This window comes from Mytilus trossulus, chromosome 3, assembly GCF_036588685.1.
Source record: "Mytilus trossulus isolate FHL-02 chromosome 3, PNRI_Mtr1.1.1.hap1, whole genome shotgun sequence".
In the NCBI taxonomy this organism is placed as follows: domain Eukaryota; kingdom Metazoa; phylum Mollusca; class Bivalvia; order Mytilida; family Mytilidae; genus Mytilus; species Mytilus trossulus.
Window position 1 is genome coordinate 1,017,289 of NC_086375.1, and position 24,993 is coordinate 1,042,281.

Genomic DNA, 24,993 nt, shown 5'->3' on the forward strand with positions numbered 1-24,993 from the left:
TCTTTATTAAACACCACATATATTTCTGGAGTTTGTTTCACAGAAAAACATTCTACTAAGATTTATCTAAAGTCATGAACAATAAGCTATTCAATAGTAGTTGTAAGTTTTTCTGTGAAACAAACTTCTGATATATGTGGTGTTTTAATAAAAAAAAGATAGGATATGATTGCCAATCTAAAGAGACAACTAGATAAATTTAATAGGCGTAAGCAGCTCTAGGTTTTCTACCACCTTTAAAAATGAGTAACACCAAAATTTAAAAAAAACCTATAAAAGGTGCAAATACAAAACATAAAAAGAAAAAAGTAGCATAAAGATTTTTTATGAAGCGACGAATGAAAATAAATACAACACACAGCAAGCAACCAATGAATACCACAGAGACACAGGTAGCTGTCAGACTCATGCAGGCTTATATTTGATTTTAAATTCAGATAGCATTGAACCATTTTCACAATCATAATAATTTGCTTCCTATCAAATCAGTTGAACTTCTTCATGTGACAGAATTCATCAGATCTTGCCCTCATTTTATGGTTCATTAAACAGAATTAAGTTTTTTATATGACCTGCAGTGTGACCTTGCTTGCATAGATATCTATTGATAATGAGCTCACTGAGAATACTGATCAGTCAATAATGGAATTAAGAATAAATTATAAGGCATGACTGTAATATTTTTTCTGACTATTCAAAATAACATAAAAAATGTGGTGCATACTTTAAATATAAAAAAGAAGATGTGGTATGATTGCCAATGAGACAGCTATCCTCAAAAGACCAAAATGACACAAACATTAACAACTATAGCTCAACGTAGGCCTTCAACAATGAGCAAACCCCATACCTCATAGTCAGCTATAAAAAGCCCTGATAAGACGATGTAAAACAATTGAAACGAGAAAACTAACGGCCTTATCTATGTAAAAAAAAGGGGGAATAAATAACCTGTTACGCAAGTTATTCAGTGTGCACCACTTATTTGATGTTATTTCTTCATAGATAGAAGAAAATATTACAGTCATACCTTTATTGGATACAAATTAAATCATAGAAAAGAAGTTTAATGTTCAAAAAAGTTCAAGCAAATTTTTATCTTTGTGACTCCCTAATTTATCTAAGATTGTTGCATATCTTTTTTGCTTCATTCCAGATCCATAGTGTAGTAGAGATATTGCCATCTTTGGAGAGTAACATCAGACAACAATCACAGCAGATTTTAGTTGAGGAATGGTTGAAGAGAACTTGGCTAGTGTCAAGGTAAAACGAACTTATATTTCTTTGTTTAAAATTGATAACTCCTAACACTAGGAGTACAGGATACTTTTGGGATCAGTCTGACTTTTTGTTTTATGATAATTTGAGTAGAAGTTTATTAGGTCCTTAAGTTTAATCAGCTTGACCTACTGTCATTTTGTTGGTCTATTCAAATGTAATTTTGCTCTCTTGTTTTACAACCAATTGGAGTTAGATGATGAAACACAGCAGGATTATTAACCGGAAAATTGATTGTGAGAAAGGTAGAAAACTGAAAAATGAATTTCATGGTAAAATACTTTGTTTAACATTTCCATAGAAGTGAATATGTACAAGTATCAATTACTGTAAATTCAGAAATTATTGCGTGCATTTATTGTTGCGATTTTGTCAATTTCAACTTAAATGCGATTTTAATTTTTATAATTTTGGGAAAAATCATGCTTTATTCAGTTAAAATATTACAAAATGCGAGTTTTAATTATTGCGTTTACAACTCTGTCGCATTATTCGCAATAATAAAAACCTCGCAATAATTTCTGAATTTACAGTATTCCATCTGTCAGACTTTGAAATCCCTGTGAGCATAGGGATGAAACTTGTCATGCTTATATATTTATGATCTCTATAAAGTGTTTCTAGCACTTGAAGAAACCATTCGTCATAAACTCATTTCATCATAGACACCCCTTTGTGTACATTGTCTACTGCTATGGTATAAAACCTTTTTGGGCTCATGATCGGGAATATTGCTTGGTTTGATTATTCACAACTGCTTGAAGGTGTTTTTGTCCATTGTTGATTACGCTAAAGAAATGAGGTGAACTTGAAACATGTAATGGAAGAAAACTAATCATTGATGATTATGGTCAAAAGGTTTGTTGTACTTAGACAATCCTGTGATATTCATGTACGTTGAATAAAACTTTATTGAAATACTTTACTTATGTACATGCTTGAGTATCCTATGTGATGACTCCCATGTGACTGATTCAAAAACTTTATTATGTTTTCTTTTACAACTAAATTGTCTGAGTTATCATCCCATATAACAAAGTTGTGAATGTATTTTTAATAATGTAAACTTTATGTAAAAGGCTTTTATTTGAACTTGGAATTATTTTCAATTATGGAATTTGCATTATTTCTTGTTCTTGAAATTTTTAATGAATTCCATGTTTATTCTTTATTAAAATGTGCTGTGCGGTGCGCAACACTTTCTATTACAAAGAAGATAGCACATTTTTAATAGAATGTATTGTGTTGCGCACGACAGTATCTATACAAAATACATTGTGTGGAAAGTGTTATGCGCTGCTCAATACAGAATAAACATGGAATTTATCAAAAATTTCAAACACATGAAGTTATGCAAATTCCATAATATTAATAACTCTGTGATCCTTTGTTTCCTTGATCTTAAGATGGATTCGGATTTTACATCTTCCACACTTAACAAATCAGAATTTTTGACATTTCCATTCTATTTTGGTATCTGTTTCACATAATTGACAGCTAACAGGAATCTGTGCCATCTGAACAGACTAAAGGGATTCAATTGTGAATGTTCTAAAATTTTCTATCGATTGGGTATTTACCTTGTTTTAAATCTATTTTATACCATTTTACGTCCTTCAGACATATAGACCTTGGATTTTTAATTTTACTTCAATTAAAAGATTGCGTTACCAGTAATTGACAAACAAGTACTGTGAAAACTTATATTTTGAAATATCATGCCATATATTGCCTTATTAATGGCAAACTCAGTGGAGATTGATACACATAAAGATAAACATGCTTCCATATAAAAAATAAGATGTGGTATGATTGCCAATGAGACAACTATCCACAAAAGACCAAAATGAAACAAACATTAACAACTATAGGTAACCGTACGGCCTTCAACAATGAGCAAAGCTCATACCGCATAGTCCATATATGCTTTACTTCTGAAGCTGATTTTTACTCATATCTGATGTCAAAGCAGCCTTTCTTTACTCTTTTAAACACATGATATTATCACTACAGCTGACAGGAGTTCATATTATCCAGAAGAGTTAGATTAAGTGACATGATAGCTTTGTGATGTCCTTTATTTTTCGAAGTCCCAACTTTTTATTTCGCACAAATTTTATTAGCAGCCTACTAAACATGAATCTCTTTGAAAAGTATCAAAACATTGTATTTATTTCACTATCATTAGTCTGTTGGATAATTGTCTGATTTGCAATCATACATAGACTTTATGTATGATGATATTGATCAACAGTTAACCATTAGAAAAAGGCATATTAGACAAGGATATATATATTAATAGTTGTTGAATACTAATTTTGATGAACTTTATGGATATAACAATTGAAATGCTCAATGAAGTAAAACTTTTCTTAAGGTTTGTATGTAGAATTTTGCAAAATGCAAAAAAGCAAATATCCAAGAAAATGTGTTTTTCTCGATCAATGAAAAATTAATAACACATTATTCCACAGTAGACAATTGGCATCAAAATTAGAAAGATCATAACATAGGGAACATGTTTACTAAGTTTCATAGTGATTGGACTTCAACTTCATCAAAAAAGTACCTTAACCAAAAACTTTAACCTGAGCAGGACAGTCAGATACAGACAGATTACAGACGCACAGACTGGAAAACATAATGCCTCTAGGTGGGGTATAAAAAGCAAGGCAAATCTTAGACATACTGTGGATTCATTTATTTTTGTGGGTATCAATTTTCATGGATTGAGGAAAACTTGCATATTCATGGATATTTGATTTCGTGGTTTTAGTAATCACTGCATACATATCCTATAGAAAATGTGTAATTCGTTGAACATTTTAATTCTTGGTTCAACTGTACCCACGAAAACCATGAAAATTGATATCCAACGAATAATAATGAATCCACAGTAGACCCAAATTTCAGTTGTAAATGAGAAAAACCCTACTTTAGGGATTGGCGTTTCAATCACTGAATGATTTACTTGACTTTCCTCCTATAAATGTAATAAATAGACCTCTTTATCCTCTTAAGATGGACAATTTTTATGATGATAAGATTTTACTGTTTTAAAGTAAACATGTTTTTAAATTTATAGATTTTCGTTTCATTAAAATAGGAAAAAGGGTTCATTGCACAATTTGATAAGTATTTTATTGCATTCAAATTGACATTTAAATGACTGTTTTGTTGTAGCTACAACTGAGATATATTTAATTGGTACCCGTAAGAAAAAATGACCCTTTATATTCGATATAAAATTACATTTTTTTTCTTCATGTCAAAATCAGAGTTCAAGTGTTTGATACATGTTCTCATATTCTTTTTATAGTTTGAAATAAATTTAAAATCAATCTGCTGTTGTGTGAATTTGCTTTTAAGCAAATATTATGAGTTTGAAAAATGCTGTTTACACATATCTGATACATCTGAACCACCAACCACAGATTCAATCTTCTGTTTTATTTTTTAACCTTTTTGTTGTCTAACACATTCTATTTGTCAACAACAACAGTCATTTGAAATATTTTAATAGATATAGGAAGATGTGGTGTGAGTGTAAGTCTAATTGATGTACATTTAGACCTTTGGTAGAATATTTAACAGTGATCCCAAATTTTAAACTATTATTTTAGATATATCTACTTCCAACACAATATTCATCTACCAAATCTAAGATTCATACTTTTAAAAGTTCAAGTACATTATACAGTTAATTACTAAATAATATTTGTTCCCAGTATTTACTGCACCAATGGTTTATTCTTACATTACAAGTATCTCACAAGTAAATATAGTCATGCAATTCATTCATTGGATTTCAATTTGAGGACTTTAAATGAAATCTTGAGTCTCTATATATATTTGTTCACTATATAAGTAATCCGTTCACTTAAACTTATCAAGAGCCATTATTGATTTCCAATGTAAATGGATTGTTAACTTAATTCACTAGTAAAGTTAAATATATTTGGGTATATCAACCTCATATATTTTAGCATTGGGATTTTTGGCACTTAGTTTTGGTATAGAGCATCCTATGAGAAGTTTTCCTTGTTTAATGCAAGTCAGTGAAGCTGGCCCCATTACACCAGCCTCCATTGTGTTACAATAAAACAAAAGATGACCAGAATTGTCCAGAACATGTATCGTGTTATTGTACATGTCTGATATGATAACATTGTCCAGTTGTGTAGTGGCTATTTGTTCTGGTTTGAATGGATGGTTCTTACAGTTCACGTCATTGTGTCCTGTATAGATCTGACTGACAACTCCCTTCTCTAGTGTTATCACTTGTCCTTTGAAATCACTGGTAATTTGATCTATAATCAGAATATTACCTTTACTTGTAACTATACCAGCTGGGTTCGTGAACAGAGGTTTCTTGTTTTTATCAAATTCGTAAACAACTTCATGATTACCCTCCAAATCCATTACTATGACAACCCCTCCACCAGAAACCGAATAGTCTATTGGTAATTTCTTTATTCCTCCAACGATGACTTTCTTATCAGAACTACAATGAAGTGATAGTGCAATGTATGGATTCAAGTTATATACTGATGTTGTAAGTTTAGTCGCATTCATTTTCAGAATCTTGAGGTTGGACGTTTCATTTGAAATTAGAAGATCACCATTTCCCATCAATGCAGTTCGAAAAGCATATTCCTTGAAGTTTATGAGAACTTTGATTCTACCTTCATTTTGTAATGATATCTTTTGTATAGATTTCTCAGAACTAAAATCATGTATCCAGAAAGTGTTTTCAGAACATTGTAAGATAGCAACTACAACAGATAGCTCAGTTGTATATTCTTGGACGGCTTTTATCCTAAAACTACTTGCAGTTTTCACATCATGAGTTGACTCTGGTGTTCTGATTTTCTCAATAGGTATAACTTTATGTTCCATGGATTTTTTTAATTTAGGATGCACTTTGTCTTTGCATTGATCACACATTAAGAGGTCACAGTTTGTACATTTCCATTTAATTTTTGTCTCTAATTTACATAATTCACATAGTGATGGAAACTGTCGTTTGTTAATTGACTTTGAGGATGCCATTTTAGAAGATAATCCCTCACTTTGTAATCAAAATACAGGTATATTTGACTTTTATTGATTATTTTACATGTATAAACAGAAAAGTTTAATGTTTGTTCATATAATAAAAATGTCATATTGAATATTTAAATCATATTTTAAAATTGGTAATTTAAGTTCTTTAAACTTGAACTCCAAGTAATTACATCCTTTAAAGAATATTTTCATAACATTTAAAAACTGTGATTTCAGTTTCACTTTATTGAACATGTATACTACTTATGGAAACATAGTCCTTTTCAAAAAAATATTTAACACTGTAAGAATTGAAGTGAAGTTATGATATACATACACATATGTAAACAGTATAATGTATAAAATGAATTGACTTCAGTAATGAAATAATTTTAAATAGCAATATAGGAATATTTATATAACTTTTATATATTAACCTGTCCAGCTGTTGGTCAAAAGTAAAATAACAAAAATAGTAAACTCAAATGAAAATTCTAAACAGAAAGTCAGAAATCAAATGGCAAAATCAAAAGTTACCACCCATCAAACGAATATATAACGACTGTCATATAGGCATTCTCTTATGAAGAAAAATGTGGGTTCAATAGTGTTTATTAATGGGTTCAAGTATAATTTTCATATTTTTTTATTTGATATTATATTGGTTTACATGATTAAGTTTGGGGTAAAATCATTTTATCCTGTATTACACATACATAAAGTCAACATATTTATGGCAGTTGCATAAAATTTCATGAAGGAAGATTATTTTGTCGTGATTTTTTTTTAAATAAGACGTGATTTTTTTTTAAATAAGACTTAAAATTAATTATAACTAAAGGCTCTTTGTGTGTATAAGCTATTTAAATATAATGATCAGTAGAAGAAGACGTGGTATGAATGCTAATGAGACAACTCTCCATCAAGTCACAATTTTTGAAAATAAACCATTATAGTTCAAAGTACTTGTTTGAGTTTAATCTGTAATTTTTTCAATTGTCTTCCCAAAAAAAGTGACCCTTTGGCTTATTGTGGACTCACATGACCAATAACGCATGTATATAGCTATTTCTGTGTCATTTGGTCTCTTGTAGGGAGTTGTCTCATTGGCAATCATACAACATTTTCTTATATATATAGACTTTTAACCTTATAATAACTTCGAATATATGTAATCTACTGTTCATATAACATCCCATATAATTTAAAAGATATTTTGTATACTTTATACGATATCTTACATACTTTATAAGATATCTTATATACTTTATAAGATATCTACTATACTTTATAAAATATCTTATATATTTTATTAAATATCTTATATATTTTATTAAATATCTTATATATTTTATTAAATATCTTATATATTTTATTAAATATCTTATATATTTTATTAGATATCTTATATATTTTATTAGATATCTTATACGTTTTATCTTATATATTCTATTAGATATCTTATCTATTTTATAACTGCAGAGTTATGGTCCTTAGACTTAGAAAATTTACTGAATTGATCAGTATTCCTTCACTTTTTTTCATCATGCTTGTGGATATTGATTTGATGATAAGTATATAGTTTGTACCATGACAAGTTATAGATAAAGTTATCCTTTTGTTCCAGTAAAATGAATCTTTAACCTGTAGTGGACTAGGTATTGCCATACGATACTCTCAGAATATTTGTTATCTTTGTTTTTTACCATGTTCACTAACTAGTATATCTTAAATGTTGGGTTGTTTTTTTTTACAAAAAAGAGACAATCTTTGACCATTGTATGCAATTTTTAAAGGTCTGTAGTTTGCTTTTGTATTGTGAAATAACCCTCATATCTAATTCGTGCAAAAAAACACTAGGGAAACCCAAAAAGATATCAACATGAACCTATTTGAAACTAAATGTGAAGTTAGGTAGAATTCAAAGGCATTTGTTTCCTGAATATATTTATATCACTGATCAAGTAACTACAAATACGGGAGACATAACTGGTTGAACTTTCTCTACATTTTGAGAATAGATCACATGACTATTATCAATCATATAGAAATGATCAGAATTGTCAAAGTTGTTCAATAACAGAAGAGAAGTATTTGCCCTGAGTTTATCCAATACAGGAGAAGCTTGAAATATGGTTCTAGTTGTTACAGCACGTTTCAGTCAGTATGTAGCTAATTGTTATATCTTTGGTTAGCTTGCTTGTTAGCTGAACCGTGAAGTCATTGTTAGGCAAGGTAAACTTCCCTCCTTTTAAAGTAGCTTAGTCCTACAGAGAGATAGATTTTTTATCTGTTGGGCTAGTCTACTATTAAAGGAGGGAAGTTTACCTTACCTAACAATGACTTCACGGTTCAGCTAACAAGCAAGCTAACCAAAGATATTACCATAAGCAACATACTGACTGAAATGTGCTGTAATGTTTGTGTCGTTTTGGTCTTTGTTTGGGTAGATGTCTCATTGGCAATCATACCACATCTTCTTTTTTCTACTTTAATCTAGGAATCTATATTTAAGATATGCAGTGCTTTGTGCACTGGTAAATGTTACTGACAGGGTCCCACTATAAATAGTACTGATATTTGAAAAAACACATCATTCAAATTTTCCAAAACTTGTATTGCTCATTTCACTGCATATTCCTTTGTAATATGTTGTAATTTAAACTGTGATGAACATTTTACCCTTACTTTTGTTGAGGATGTTATCAAATAAAGAGTTAAATGTGTTCTTTTCAAATTCATACTTGACTATCTTCGGTTTGACTCTTATTATTTTGTGTAACAGTGCATTCAAACTATTTTGAGGTAAATTCCTATTTATAATGGTAGCATCACAATATTTTTATTATCAGCTTAAACAAATCATCAGATTAAGTAATATTAAGAAGGTTATTAATTTTCAACCGTTTACAAATGATTTGGCATATCAACTTCATAAATTTTGGCTTTATGCTCCCCAATCTCTGATGTTGAACTGTCAATAAAAAGTTTTCCTGGTTTGCTGCAAAGCATTGAAAATGGAAGTAGGATTTCATCTTCTACTGTATTACAGTAGGCTAGGAGGTGTCCAGAATTGTCCAGAAAATGTAGGGTGTTATTAAACATGTCTGATACAATAACATTGTCATTTGGTGTAGTAGCTGTACAGCATGGTTTAAAGGGATGATTCTTAGAGTTTATATCTGTATGCCCTGTGTAAATGTTACCCACAATTCCTTTCTGCAGGATAACTACTCTTCCTTTCCAATCTGCTGCAATCTTGTCCACAATGAAAATGTTCCCATTGTTTGTGGAAGTGATATCTTTTGGATCTGTAAACAAAGGTTCGTTGTTATTTTCCAGTTTGTACTTGGCTTCAAAGTTTGCATCCATATTCACCACCATAACAACTTCGCCTGGTTCTGAGTAGTCTCTATATAAATTCTTTATAGCTCCTACTATCAGTTTGTTTTCACCATTAATATGAATTGCTGTTGTATTGTACGGTGTAAAGTTGTATATTGAATTTCTCAAGTCATCTTCATTTTGTTTTAGAATTTTCAAATTTGAGGTTTGATCAGAAATGAGGAGATCGCCATTTCTTGTCAGTGCTGTTCGAAGAGCATACTCATTGATTTGTAATAGTACTTTAATTGAACCGTAATTTTGTAAAGATATTTTCTGTATTCTATCTGGATTAGATTCATGTATCCACAATTTATTCTCAGAACAAGGTACAATTTGAGTAACTATAGCTAATTCTGTGGTGTACTCTTTGATGGCTTCTATTCTAATTATTTTTTTCTTTTTTAATCTCATTTTCGATCGTTCCAAATAAAGACAGATTGATATCCCCTGGAACAAAACTTGTCAGTTGACTCTCATTCAGATTAAGATTTGGCATCTCCGTTACATTGTCAATTGATTTGGTATCTCCAAAGACTTTCTTCACATCCATACTAATACTCATATCTTCTATCAGCTGTATTTTGTTAATTAGATGTTGTTCAAAATATTTTACTTTGCTACTTTCAGCTTTAATTGCATCCTCTGTAAGTCTCCATTGCTTATTAATTTCATCACATAGTTCAGTGGCATACTCATCAGCTGCTTCTTTCCAAATTTGTTTCTGTTTAAGGATATCTTTTTTGGTTTGCTCGAATCTCAAGTTGTTTGTTTCTTTCAGTGCTTTTAATACATCATTATTCCTTATCCAATCCTTATGCTGTTTTTTTAGCTTATATTTCATGATTTTTTAGGAATTCCATCCTCATTCTAAAAGCGTCTTCGATCTCTACTAATTCATGCGTTTTATGGACTTCAGTCACCCCAGTAGGACAGACTAGGCAACTACATGAATAACAGAACAAGCAGCAGACTTGTTCAGAATGGTCTGGACAGTGCATGTCACTGAAGTCCAATATTTGTTCTGAATAGTGTCCATATATTTTACATTTATCACACATCAGCTGATTACATTCTGTACATTTCCACTGAATTTTCATCTCAATTTCACTTAATTCACAAGGTAGAGGAATTTGTGCTTTCTGAATTGACCTTGATAATGCCAATTTTTTATATATATATACGAGTCTAAATTGAAAACTACGTTCAAACCTATGACTGCGTTGGATAAAAACCGCAATTTTTATACGTGTGCATGTCAAACAAATTTCGTTGTAGAAGGGTCTAAAAACAGCACAAACAACATTTTCCAAAAGACCAAAAGAGTGAAAAAGTATATTTAAACAAAACGCATTTGACTAACAGGTCGAACAACTGATGTTCTTTAACCCTGCTGACTGCCATATATATATACATAAGTACGTCTGAGTCAGTGACAACCCTACAACAGATGTATCCATCGGATCGCCATCAATGATGGTGATACATGGCTGTGTACATAATGTATATACAACTCGTCTAAACATCAACCCAACAATGTTAGATCTGTAAATTTGCTTTCGCAAATTTTTGGTTCTTCCCTCGCCGGGATTCGAACCCATGCTTCTGTGATATCGTGACATCAAATCGCCTGCACTGCAGCCGTCCCGCTAGACCACACGACCACCTGGGCTCTCAAAAAAAGAGCTTTCGGTGGCCATAGGTATTCGAACCCATGCTTCTGTGATATCGTGACACCAAATCGCCTGCACTGCAGCCGTCCCGCTAGACCACACGACCACCTGGGCTCTCAAAAAAAGAGCTTTCGGTGGCCATAGGTGTTCGAACCCATGCTTCTGTGATATCGTGACACCAAATCGCCTGCACTGCAGCAGTGCAGGCGATTTGGTGTCACGATATCACAGAAGCATGGGTTCGAATCCCGGCGAGGGAAGAACCAAAAATTTGCGAAAGCAAATTTACAGATCTAACATTGTTGGGTTGATGTTTAGACGAGTTGTATATATATATATATATATACTGTATATAATATGTAAAACACAGGTAGACCTTTACACTATGTATTTGTACAACAAAGTCTATCAATAGAATTCATTTAAAATCAAAACATTATAAACTGCCTCTATATTTAAAGGTAAAATGAATTCATTGATCAATTTACGATTCCTTATGAACAAAGCTATAATTTAAACACTACATGTATTGATTTTAAAAATGGATTTGTTTTGGTGTGTTTATTTTTATTCAAATTTCTTGTCATTAGTATTTTCTAATTTTATATTTGTAAAGGCATTATTAGATTTTGTGCTCTATGACAACCAAATGACTAAGTTTGGGCTGCCGCTTTTTCATGGTCTTTTGACTATAAAACATTTTCTTAGATAGCATATTAGAGTGTGTTAATTTGAACAACTATTAATAGGCTAATGGTATAGAAGTGTATAATTGTGTTAGCATTGTCACATCTTTTTCATGGGGATTGTTTGACCCTACCCTTTACGTCATTGTCTATTGACTATGAAACATTTTCTTAGTTGACATATTAGAGTGTGTTGATTGGTCAGTTTTAGGGGAACAAGTAGTGATATTGTATAGACATTGTCATATCTTTTTTCACGAGGATTGTTTGACCCTGCCCTTTACGTCATGGTCTACTGACTTTTCCAAAGCCATCGGGACAGTTGTCACTAAAAATTGACAGTCCTTTTACCTTGCATGGTTCATGAATATATATTAAGTCACCATAACTTATTTTACTTTTTCTTGGGTAATACTGTAAATTCAGAAATTAATGTGAGGTTTTTATTATTGCAAAAAATGCGACTGAGTTGTAAACGCATTAATTTAAACTCGCATTTTGAAATAATTTATATGAATTTAACAGGATTTTTCCAAAAATTAAAATTGCATTTAAGTCTAAAACGAGAAGGTCGCAATAATAATTGCACGCTATAATTTCTGAATTTACAGTACTCCGATAAATTTGAAATCAAAGAGGAACGAAAGATACCAAAGGGACAGTCAAACTCATAAATCTAAAACAAACTGACAACGCCATGGCTAAAAATGAAAAAAAAAAAACAGACAAACAATAGTACACATGACACAACATAGAAAACTAAAGAATAAACAACTCGAACCCCACCAAAAACTATGGGTGACCTCAGGTGCTCCGGAAGGATAAGCAGATCCGGCTCCACATGTGGCACCCCTCGTGTTGCTTATGTGATAACAAATCCAGTAAATAGTCTAATTTCGGTAGGTCACATTTATGAAAGAGAAGGGGATTAAAGTTACGACGTAAGAAACATATCTGATATTATTTGTAAAACTGTTATTCCATAACGGTCAACGAAATGTTCAGCTATATAAGACAAAGAAATAATTGGAAAATAACTCTCATATTCCTGACTAAGAATAGGCATTTCAGAAAAAACGAAGTTTTGAACCTTGTTGATAACTAGGCTAAGCTCTTACTTCTAAGATATTGATAATAGTTCCATCATATTTAAAAATTTGTTAAAGCAATTCAAACCAACATACTAGTAATTGGTTTATGTAACAATTATTGGGATCCCTCAGCAAGAATTGTGTTCACATATATCATAGACTTATACACCACAATGTGTTGTCTATTTTTATTGGTAACTTCTATAGCTTTTGTTGGTAATTTTATAACTTGCTATAAAATCAGGTTTAATCCACCATTTTTTATTTAAAAAAAGGTCTGTACCAAGTCAGAAATATGACAGTTGTAATCAAGTCGGACATATTTGAGTTTTTCATTTTCTTATTTGATTAGGGACTTTCCGTTTTGAGTTTTCCTTGAATTTCAGTATTTTTGTGATTTCATTTTTTTCTATTTCTACCCTTCGTCCAGAGCACCTTATTTCACTTGTGGTTTTTAGTTGAGTATGTGTTGTTTCTTATTTATTATCTATAACTGTTGATGTAAATGTCCTTTGGTTTTATTTTAGTCTTTGTTTACTCCTTGGTTTTGATTGTTATGGTCTTGTTTGATAACCATGAAACCATTGTAAAATACAGTGTGAAATTAGAGACAATTGAAATGCAAGAACTACCTATGGGTGGGTTCATATCACTGATCAAACAACTACCAGTGTTCATATTGATTCAACTGTTCCTGTTCTTTCTCTATGGTTGGAAATAAAACAGGTGATGTAAGAATGGTCACATGACAGGTGATGGTAAACTAATTACATGACCAGTGACACAAGAATAATCACATGACAATTCAGGAATGAACAACCACAAGACCAGTCTAAAGAAAAATTGCATGACAATTCAGGAAAGAAGGATCATTGGCAAGAATAGTCAAATTGATTCTAGAATTCAATGAGATTCTTACTATCATCACATACAATTTCATAAATGTTTACAGTAGCTTATTTTGTTGTATATTACTATGTTTACTTTTAAAGGATTAAATCTTAAACTAAATTAATTTTTTTTTAACAATTATTACAATTGCTCTGTTTATCAAGTTTTATTATTTATTAAAAGGTAACCAAAAAGATTTCAGTTAGTTCTGGTACAACTAATATGTGATCACTAATCAATCATGTTCAAAATCATATTAAGTAAAGTTAGATATCTTTGGATGTTTCCACCTCATATATCTTTGCATTGTTTTCACTTATTAATGGTGTAGCGCATCCAATGAGAAGTTTTCCTGGTTCAATGAAAACCATTGAAGATGGTCCCATTACTCCAGCCTCCATTGTATTGCAGTAGAATAGAAGATGACCACAATTATCCAGAATGTGTAGTGTGTTATTCAACATATCTGATACAATAATATTGTCATTTTGTGTAGCCACTATTGTGTCTGGTTTAAAAGGATGATTCTTAGAATTGATATCAGCATGCCCAGAATAGATATTAACAACTGTTCCTTTCTCCAGGATAACAACTCTTCCTCTGTCGTCCTCTGCAGTGATGTCTATAATGAAAATGTTCCCATTCTTTGTTGTGGTTATATGTATTGGATCTGTTAATAAAGGTTCATTTTTTTTGTCAAATTCATACTTTACTTGATGGTTTCCATCAATATCCATCACCATGACAACACCTCCACCAGGGACTGAGTAGTCTAATGGTAATGTCTTTATAGCTCCTACTATCAGTTGGTTTTCTCTATTGATATGGATTGCATCTACTTTGTATGATTGAAAATCATATTTCAAAATTGTCAGTTTTTTTGTGTTTTCATTTAGAATCTTTAGATTTGAAGTTTGATCAGACACAAGAAGATCACCATTTCTAGTCGGTGATATACAAGCAGCATAATCCTTTACTTCTAGTAGAACTTTCAAAGAACTGTCTGGTTGTAATGTTACTTTCTGTATAATTTCTGGATAAAAAGAGGAATGTATCCAGAAAGTATTCTCATTGCATTGTAATATATTTTCAACTAGAGATAATTTTGTAGTGTACTCTTTGTTGGCTTTTAGTTTGATTTTTTTGTCCTGTTTGTCTTTACACTGAATGTCACTAAAGTTCTGTCCTGAATCATCTCCATGAAGTCCTACTTCTTTAATTGTTATGATTTTGTGTTCTTTTGCCTTTTTAAACTTTGAATGAACTTTGTTTTTACATTTATCACACAGTAAGAGATTACCGTCTATACATTTCCACTGAATTTTTGTCTCAACTTCGCATAATTCACAAGGTAGAGGAATTTGTGCCTTCTGAATTGACTTTGATAATGCCATTTTTAATTATTTGTAAGATATACAGGTAGAACTTTAATCTGTTGTGTGTCAAATAGTTTAAATACTATGAATTTGTACAGGGAAGTTACATGATAGAAGTTTTAAAAATCATTTGCGTATTTAATGATTGTGCATGTTTACTAAAGAATAATTCTCTTTTTATAAACCTTTAAAATTTAATGGCAAAATGAATATATCTATCAATTTACAATTCACTTTAGAACAGAAGACATAGTAATTTAAACTTGGAAATATAGAAAAGTGACTTGTTTTTGTGAGGGTTTTTTTTTTCAATAGGAAAATGGCAATACTTTGATTTTTATAATTGTTGAGATCCACATAACTTTATAACTTATTTCTTTTCAGTCTAAACTTTTAATCTGGCAAAGTAAGCCAAATATTTAATTAACTTTTAGTTTTATCTAACAGTTTTGCAAAGACTGCAAAAGTTTCTAAAATTAAGATCTTCCTATCTATACTACAATGTAATACCATCCCCAGACAAGGTTTTTGAAGTAAATAGGAACATTCTGTTCATTCGTCTGTCTGTATGTGCGTCTATGTACCTTTTAAATACGGATTTGTTGTGTTATTAAGATTTGCTGTTACAAAATATTAGAAATTATTTTAAATTAAGGAATGTATCTCTCTCGTGCAAAGCTCTGATTCCTTTCACGGATTTGGCTATACTTTTTGGACCTTTTGAATTATAGCTCTTCATCTTTTTTATAAGCTTTGGATTTCAAATATTTTGGCCACGAGCATCACTGAAGAGACAAGTATTGTCGAAATGCGCATCTGGTGCAAGAAAATTTGTACCGTTCATTTTAATTTTAAGTACAATGCTAATCGCTTATATATCTCTTGCTACTATTGGGGATGTTTTGCTCAACCATTTAGATACTTCAGGATAGAACCAAGTATGGTTTTGAGCTGAACCAATAAGTAATAAAATTTTGATCTTCACAACGCTTTGGATTGTTGGGTTTTTTTCATGAATGTCTTAATGTGCCACATCTTATAACACAATTTTTTTTTCATTTATCGAAATGTATGTAAAATACATTATTGTACTTCAAGTAGAATGTGTTATCACTATTTAATCAAACATTGTGATGTTCAACTTCTGTGGATATTTCCACTTCATATATCTTTGCATTGTTCGCACTTATCAATAGTGTAGAGCATCCAATGAAAAATTTTCCTGGTACACTGAATGTCATTGAACATGGTTCCATCACTCCATTCTCCATTTCGTTGCAGTAAAATGAAATATCATCTAGAATGTGTAGGGTAAGTAAAATGGAAACAATACTGAACTCAGAGGAAGAATTCAATTCGGAAAGTCCCAATTCAAATGACAAAATCAAAAGTTCAAACACATCAAAAAGTATAATCACAAAAATCCTGAATACTAAGGAAAATTCAAAATAGAAAGTCCCTAATCAAATGGCAATTAATCAAAAGCTCAAACACATCAAATCAATGGATAACAACTGTCATATTCCTGACTTTGTACAGACATTTTCTTATGTAGAATCTTACTAAACATATCTTATGCAATATTCTAATGCAATTATTTTGTATCAATGATTCTGATTGGATGACAGTAAGCGTAAAATTCTCTATCTCCTTGTCTGTAATTAAGGAAGCCGACATTTTGAATTGAAGAATGTATTGACATGAAATTTCTACAATAATAAGCAAAAAAACTTGCATGTTGCACCTAAAAATCTTCTTTTTATCAAACCTTATTACATTCTGAAGCGGCACAGAAGCCAGAAAACACCCAGTGTTTATATTTGACGCTGGAAGCATACCTATGACGTCACCTAGTGTAGGAACCAAACAAGATAACTTCTTTTCGCGGAATTTTCTTTAATGAAGATTTTACACTGAAATAATGATTGGAATTAATTATGAACTTGTTTTGCATTAGAATAGAGATAACTGTATTGTATTTGAAGCTTTTGTGGACGTCCATCGGTGGTTTTACTGTCGCAAATACCCGTTTACCTGTCTCCGCTCTGCGTCGCCAGGTAAACTAAATTTGCGACAGTAAAACTACCGATGGACGTCCTTAAAGCTTCAAATACAATACAGTTATCTCTTAAATATTGTATGTGGTTTAAATGGATGATACTTAGAATTGATATATATGCATGTCTAGTATTGATATCACTGACTTTTCCTTTCTTAGTTATAACTACTCTTCCTCTCCAATTTGTCATTGTCCTGTCAATAATGAAAATATTCCCATAGTTTGTAGTAGTTATATTATTCGATTTGTTAATAAAGGTTCATTGTATCTGCCAAATTCATACTTGGCATGATTACCATCAGTATCCATCACAGAAAGTTGATAAAAAGTAAAATCACAAAAATATTGAACTCTGAGGAAATGCACAACAGAAAGTCCCTAATCAAATGGCAAAATCAAAAGCTCAAACACATCAAACGATGCATGCATCACATGCATGAGATAGTAAATTTATAAAAATCAAATTGAGCAAAACCCTATTTTTGATTTAGTTATATGAATAAAAATTAATCAAATGATTGAAATCAATATAAAAAATATTAGAACCAATGAGACAACTGTCCACAAGAGACAAAAATGACAAAGAAATTAAAAACTATAGGTCACCGTACAGCCTTCAACAATGAGCTCAGCCCATACCACATAGTCAGCTATAAAACTAAAAAGGCCCCGAAATGACAATGTAAACCAATTCAAACGAGAAAACTTACAGCCTTATTTATGTACAAAAAATGAACAAAAACAAAAATGTAACACATAATCAGACGACAACCACTGACTTGGGACAGGCCCATTCATACATAGTGTGGCGGGGTCAAACATGTAAGAAGAATCCCAACCCTCCCCTAACCTAGGACAGTGGTATAACAGTACAAGTATAAGAACGAACTATAAAAATAAGTTGAAAAAGGCTTAGACCATTTGTTTTCCCATTTGAATGGTTTTACACTAGTAATTTCGGGGCCCTTTATAGCTTGTTGTTTGGTGTGAGCCAAGGCTCCGTGTTGAAGGCCGTATATTGACCTATAATGGTTTACTTTTATAAATTGTTATTTGGATGGAGAGTTGTCTCATTGGCACTCACACCACATCTTCCTATATCTATTAACTCATCAGATGGACAACGTTGTTTTATTTTTCAATTATTATTAAAGTTCAATTTAATTAAATCTTATTGATAAAAAGTTAAAGTGGTTAAAATCAAATGTATGCACAGCATGAAAGTGTCCGCCATATCCCCTCCATTAGTAATTTGCCTCTCAGTTAGTATGGTTATTTTGTTTTGCAGCTTTTGTATGACTCATATTATATCGTAGAATAAAGTGAAATCCCAAAAAAACTGAATTCAGAGGAAAATCAATTCTGAAAGTCCATAATCACATGGCAAAATCAAATCACAAAACACATCAAAAACAAATGTACAAGAACTGTCATATTCCTGACTTGGTACAGGGTACAGGCATTAAAAAAGTGTAAAACAGATTTACATTTAAAAATATTTCAACCATGTCATCCACAGTTTATTCCAATTACAAATTATTTGGTATTTCTACTTCATAGATTTTAGCTTTGTGATTCCCAATCGCAGGTGTTGAACTTCCAATAAAAAGTTTTCCTGGTTTGCAGCAAAGCATTGAATATGGAAGTAGGATATCATCCTCAACTGTATTGCAGAAGGCCAGAAGGTCTCCTGCATGGTCTAGAAAATGTAGGGTATTATTGAACATGTCTGATACAATTATATTATCATTTGGTGTAGCAACTAAACTGCATGGTTTGAATGGATGATTCTTAGAATTAATATCAGGATGACCATAATAGATATTGTAGACAGTTCCTTTCATGAGTATAACTACTCTTCCGCTGTGGTCCCCAGCAATCTTTTCTATAATAAAAATATTCCTATTCTTTGTAGTGGTTATATCTATTGGATGTGTTAACAAAGGTTCATTGTTTTTATCAAATTCATACTTTGCTTGATGGTTTCCATCCATATCCATCACCATGACAACACCTCCACCAGGTACTGAGTAGTCTATTGGTAACTTCTTTACAGCTCCTAGTATCAATTGGTTTTCACCATTAACATGGATTGCCTTAATAATGTACGGTGAAATATTATATTTAGAAGCTTTCAGTTCATTTTTATTTCCTATTAGAATCTTTAGATTTGAAGATAGATCAGAAATAAGGAGATCGCCATTTCTAGTCAGTGCTGTTTCATATACACACTCATTGATTTGTGATAGTACTTTAATCGTACTGTCAGACTGTAATGTTACTTTCTGTATTATATCTGGATCACGGTCATGGATCAAGAAAGTATTCTCAGAGCATTGTACTATGTTAACAACTAGACCTAATTCTGTAGTGTACTCTTTCATGGCTTCTATTCTAATTATTTTGTCTTTATGAATCTCATCTTGAATAGTTCCAAATATAGACTGATGAATCTCCCCTGGAACAAAACTTGTCAATTGACTGTGATTCAGATTGATGTATGGTATCGCCTTCACATCTTCAAGTGATTTGAAATCTCCAAAGAATTTCTTCACATCCATACTAAAACTCATATCTTCTATCAGCTGTATTTTGTTAATTAGATGTTGTTCAAAATGTTTTACCTTGCTACTTTCAGTTTCAATGGCTTCCTCTTTTCCTCTCCATTGTTTGTCAATTTTAATATCCAGCTCAGTTACATATTGATCCCCTGCTTTTTTCCAAATCTGTTTCTGCTTTTGGATATTTTTTTTGGTTTGATCAATGCTGACCTTGTATGTTTCTTTTAGTGCATTTAATATTTCTTTATTCTTTATCCAATCTTTATGCTGTTTTTCAAGCTTTTCTTTCCTAATGAGCAGTGTGTCCTTCATCATCATGTAAGCTTCTTCAATCTCTACTAACTCATGCTGTTTATGGGTTTTAGTCACTCCAGTAGGACACACTAAGTGATCACATGATTTACAGAACAAACAGCAGACTTGTCCAGAATGGTCTTTACACTGAATGTCACTAAAGTCTAACTTTGGTCCGGAATCATCTCCATGAAGTCCTACTTCCTTGATTGTGATTATTTTGTGTTCTTTTGCCTTTTTAAATTTGGAGTGGACTTTGTTTTTACATTTATCACACATTAAGAGATTACAGTCTGTACATTTCCACTTGATTTTTGTCTCAATTTCGCATAATTCACAAGGTAAAGGAATTTGTGCCTTCTGAATTGACTTTGATAACGCCATGTTTGATTACTTGTAAGATACAGGTAGAACTTTAATGTGTTGTGTGTCAATTAATTTATACACTATGAATATGTAAAGAGAAAATATTTAAAAATCACCAGAGTAAAAAATGATAGTGCATTTATACTAAAGAATGATCTAAATGGTACTCTTTTTATACACCTTCAAATTTAAATGGCAAAATGAATATAACTATCAATTTACACTCCTAGTTTTTTGTGGGATTCGTGTTGCGTATTCTTTAATTTTCTATTTTGTGGCATGTGTACTATTGTTTGTCGGTTTGTCTTTTTTCATTTTTAGCAATGGCGTTGTCAGTTTATTTTCGATTTATGATCTATAAAACTAAAGAATAAACAACATGAACCCCACCAAAAACTAGGGGTGATCTCAGGTGCTCTTGAAGGGTAAGCAGATCCTGCTCCACATGTGGCACCCGTCCTGTTGCTTATTTGATAACAAATCCAGTAAATAGTCTAATTCAATAGATCACACTCATGAAAGGGAAGGGGATTGTAGTTAAGACGTAAGGAACATATCTGATATCATTTTTGAAACGGTTATTCCATAACGGTCAACCAACTCGTGATGGCGTCCGTAAAATTTACAAAAGGATGATTTCAACTTCACCATTTGGAACTCTTGGTTTAATAGCTTCCTTGTGAGCAGCAACCCTCTATCAAGAAAATCATGAAAGAAAATGCAAGCAAAAAAATAATTTCAAAACCTCTTAGATTTGTTTAATCAATATTATATATTTATAAAATAGTTAAGAGCAAACAAATGATTATATTTATTAAAATAGACATTAAAAAACAAAAGAACATGAACTTATCATTTTACTGAAACTGAATAAGTTCTGTTTGTGTGTGTGTTTCTTTTGGATATTTTGATTAATTGATTTGAATGGATTTTCAAAAAAGAAATGGTTCTAAATATATCTACTAAATATGCAGTGCTCTGTGTACTGGAACATGACCTGGTGCCACTATCATTCCTGAAAATATACATTCTCCTTAGAAATGACTAGTCATTGTCTGTTATGGTCTGAAATCTTAAATATGATTAATAAAGGCAACAGTAGAATACCGCTGTTCAAAACTCAAAAATCCATGGACAAATTACAAAATCGGAGTAACAAACTAAAACTGAGGAAAACGCATTGAATATAAGAGAACAACGACACAACACTAAAATGTAAAACACACAGAAACGGACCAAGCATCAGACAAAATCCCACGAAAATAACAAATACAACATCAAAAATTTAAATAGTCCCCTTATTTTTCTGTCCAGGATTAAATTCAATCAAAAGAAGTAAAAGATTTTATTTTCAAGTTAATGTATGGCTTAATGGTTTCCCTCTTTGTCACTCAAGAGGACAATATGTCAACTAGCTATTGATAATTGAGCCTCACTGATGAGTCTTTTCTAAACGAAACTCGCGTCTGGCGTATATATATAAAATTTAGTCCTGGTATCTATGATGAGTTTAATTGCATTTTTTCAATTATTAGGGCCCTGCCGACTAAGGCGGGTCGCCCTATAGTGATCAGTCTGTCCGTCCGTCCGTCCGTCTGTCCGTCCGTCCGTCCATCCGTCTGTCCGTCCGTCCGTCCGTAACACTTTCGTGTCCGCTTCATATCTAGAGAACCATTATGATTTCATACTTAATACTTAACATGATTATCAACCAACACCAGAGGGTGTGTCATGTTGTATGTACAACTTTCTAGGTCAAAGGTCAAGGTCAAAAAATTTGGTTTTAGTTGACAACCCCCTGTCCTGTGGTGAAGATCGTGTCCGCTCCATATCTAGATAACCGTTATGATTTCAAAGTTTATACTTGACATCCATTTCAACAACCACCAGAGGGCGTGTCATGATGTATGTACAACTTCCTAGGTCAAAGGTCAAGGTCAAAAACTTTTGGTTTAGAGTTGACAACCCCATGTCCTGTGGGATTGTGTCCGCTCCAAATCTAGATAACGGTTATGATTTCAAAGTTTATACTTGACATCCATTTTAACAACCACCAGAGGGCGTGTCATGATGTATGTTCAACTTCCTAGGTCAAAGGTCAAGGTCAAAAACTTTGGTTTAGAGTTGACAACCCCGTGTCCTGTGGGATTGTGTCCGCTCCAAATCTAGATAACCGTTATGATTTCAAAGTTTTTACTTGACATCCATTTTAACCACCACCAGAGGGCGTGTCATGATGTATGTACAACTTCCTAGGTCAAAGGTCAACGTCAAAAAAACTTTGGTTTCAGTTGACAATCCTGTGTCCTGTGGTGAAGATTGTGTCCGCTCTATATCTTGAGAACCATTATGATTTCAAATATTATACTTGACATCCATTTTAACCAACACCAGAGGGTGTGTCATGATGTATGTACCACTTCCTAGGTCAAAGGTCTGTCTGTCTGTCTGTTGATCTGTCCATCGCTAACAAATTTGATCCACACTATATTTTGAGATGACAGCTGTTATTATTTCATACTTTATACCTGACAAACATTTTCAACTTAACATATATATAAAGCAACACCAGAGAATGTGTCATAATGTATGCATCCTAGGTCTAAGGTCAGTCTGTCAGTCTGTCCATCCGTTTGTTGTTCTTAACAAATTGTGTCCGCTCTACCTCTCGAGAACCGTTAATATTTCATACTTTATACTTGGTGGGTCATAATATATTGAAGGCATAATTCTAAAAATATGTGACAAATATCAATTGGGCAGCACCTTTAAACATATTGTTCAAACATCAATCCATACATCCAGAAGTCACCTTAGAGTAGTCAACAATTAATTCACATCATGCAGTCATATCACTATTATACTATGAAAGTAAGATGAGAATATTTATCAGTTTTAACTTAAAATCTTAGATTGAAATCACACATGAGACTCCTTAGAGTAGTCAACAATTAGTTCACATCATGCAGTCATATCACTATTATACTATGAAATAGTACTATCACTATTACCCCACGTTATTGACAGCGGGGCCCACAGAGATGGCTTCCATCTCAATGATATCTAGTTATTTCAAAAATTAACTTCTTTTCTCATGTATGTTTTCATTTGAATTTCTTGTCATTAGCATTTGATAATTTTATATAAGGCAATATAATTATATTTTGTACTTCATCGAAAACCAATTCAATTTACACATAATTTGTTTCCTCATTTAATTCTAAATCTTGTCCAGTTAACCAGTGATTTTTATTTCTTAATTCATTTTAATTTTTCATATGTTTTCAAAGACTGCCAAGATTTATGAAATGTCTGAATCTTTCCAAATGATTTTTCAACCTGTTGCAAACATAATTTTTAAGATATGTTGGAGTCCGTCCACCAATTTGTTAGTCTCAGTCTGTATGTGCATGAGCCTTGTCAGCACCACTTTAAACTGGATCTTTTTTCTCCATTTTATTGTGTAAATTTTGTTTCTGAACCTCAAACTTGTATATACACAATGTATAAGTAAAATAAGTTTTCGAAAAAAAAATGGATTTTTTTGTTTTTTTGTGTTGTTTGTCTCTTAGTCTGCTTGATTAACATCCCACTTTTTCATTCATTTCATTATAAATGAATTATATGCCCTTATATCTTGTAATTACAAACTAGTGTAAGTAAATTGACCACAACTTATGAAATAAGTCAATGTGGTTATAAAACTGCTAATGAAACAACTATCCACCAGAGACCAAATGACATAGATGTTAACAGCTGATGGTCATTGTATTTAATTCAAGTTGGATTGGCATGGATTAGGATACATCGTTTGTACATGTCTTCAGTTCTATGAGTACATTGTTTCTGCAAATCTGAATTTTAGAGAGATTGTTCGGGCGGCCACTCTTTCATAGTCTTAGTTAACATATTAGAGCATTTTAATTGGAACAACTAGTGATAGGCTAATGATATAGAAGTATACAGTTTTAATAGCATTGCCACATCTTTTTCATGGGGATTGTTTGACCCTGCCCTTTATGTCATTGTCTATTGACTGTGAAACATTTTCTTAGTTAACATATTAGAGTGTGTTAATTGGAACAACTAGTGATAGGCTAATGGTATAGAAGTATACAGTTTTAATAGCATTGCCACATCTTTTTCATGGGGATTGTTTGACCCTGCCCTTTTCGTCATTGTCTATTGACTGTGAAACATTTTCTTAGTTAACATATTAGAGTGTGTTAATTGGAACAACTAGTGATAGGCTAATGGTATAGAAGTATACAGTTTTAATAGCATTGCC

General features: G+C 31.9%; 1 protein-coding gene across 1 annotated transcript in view; it reads left to right on the forward strand.

Moving 5' to 3' along the window:
• The window catches only part of LOC134709955 (uncharacterized), a 103,197-nt gene that overhangs the window by 1,901 nt on the left and 76,303 nt on the right, over positions 1-24,993 (forward strand). Inside the window, exon 3 of the mRNA XM_063570080.1 lies at positions 1,157-1,263. Within this exon, the coding sequence (XP_063426150.1) occupies positions 1,157-1,263 (107 nt within the window). The remainder of the gene's footprint in view (positions 1-1,156; positions 1,264-24,993) is intronic.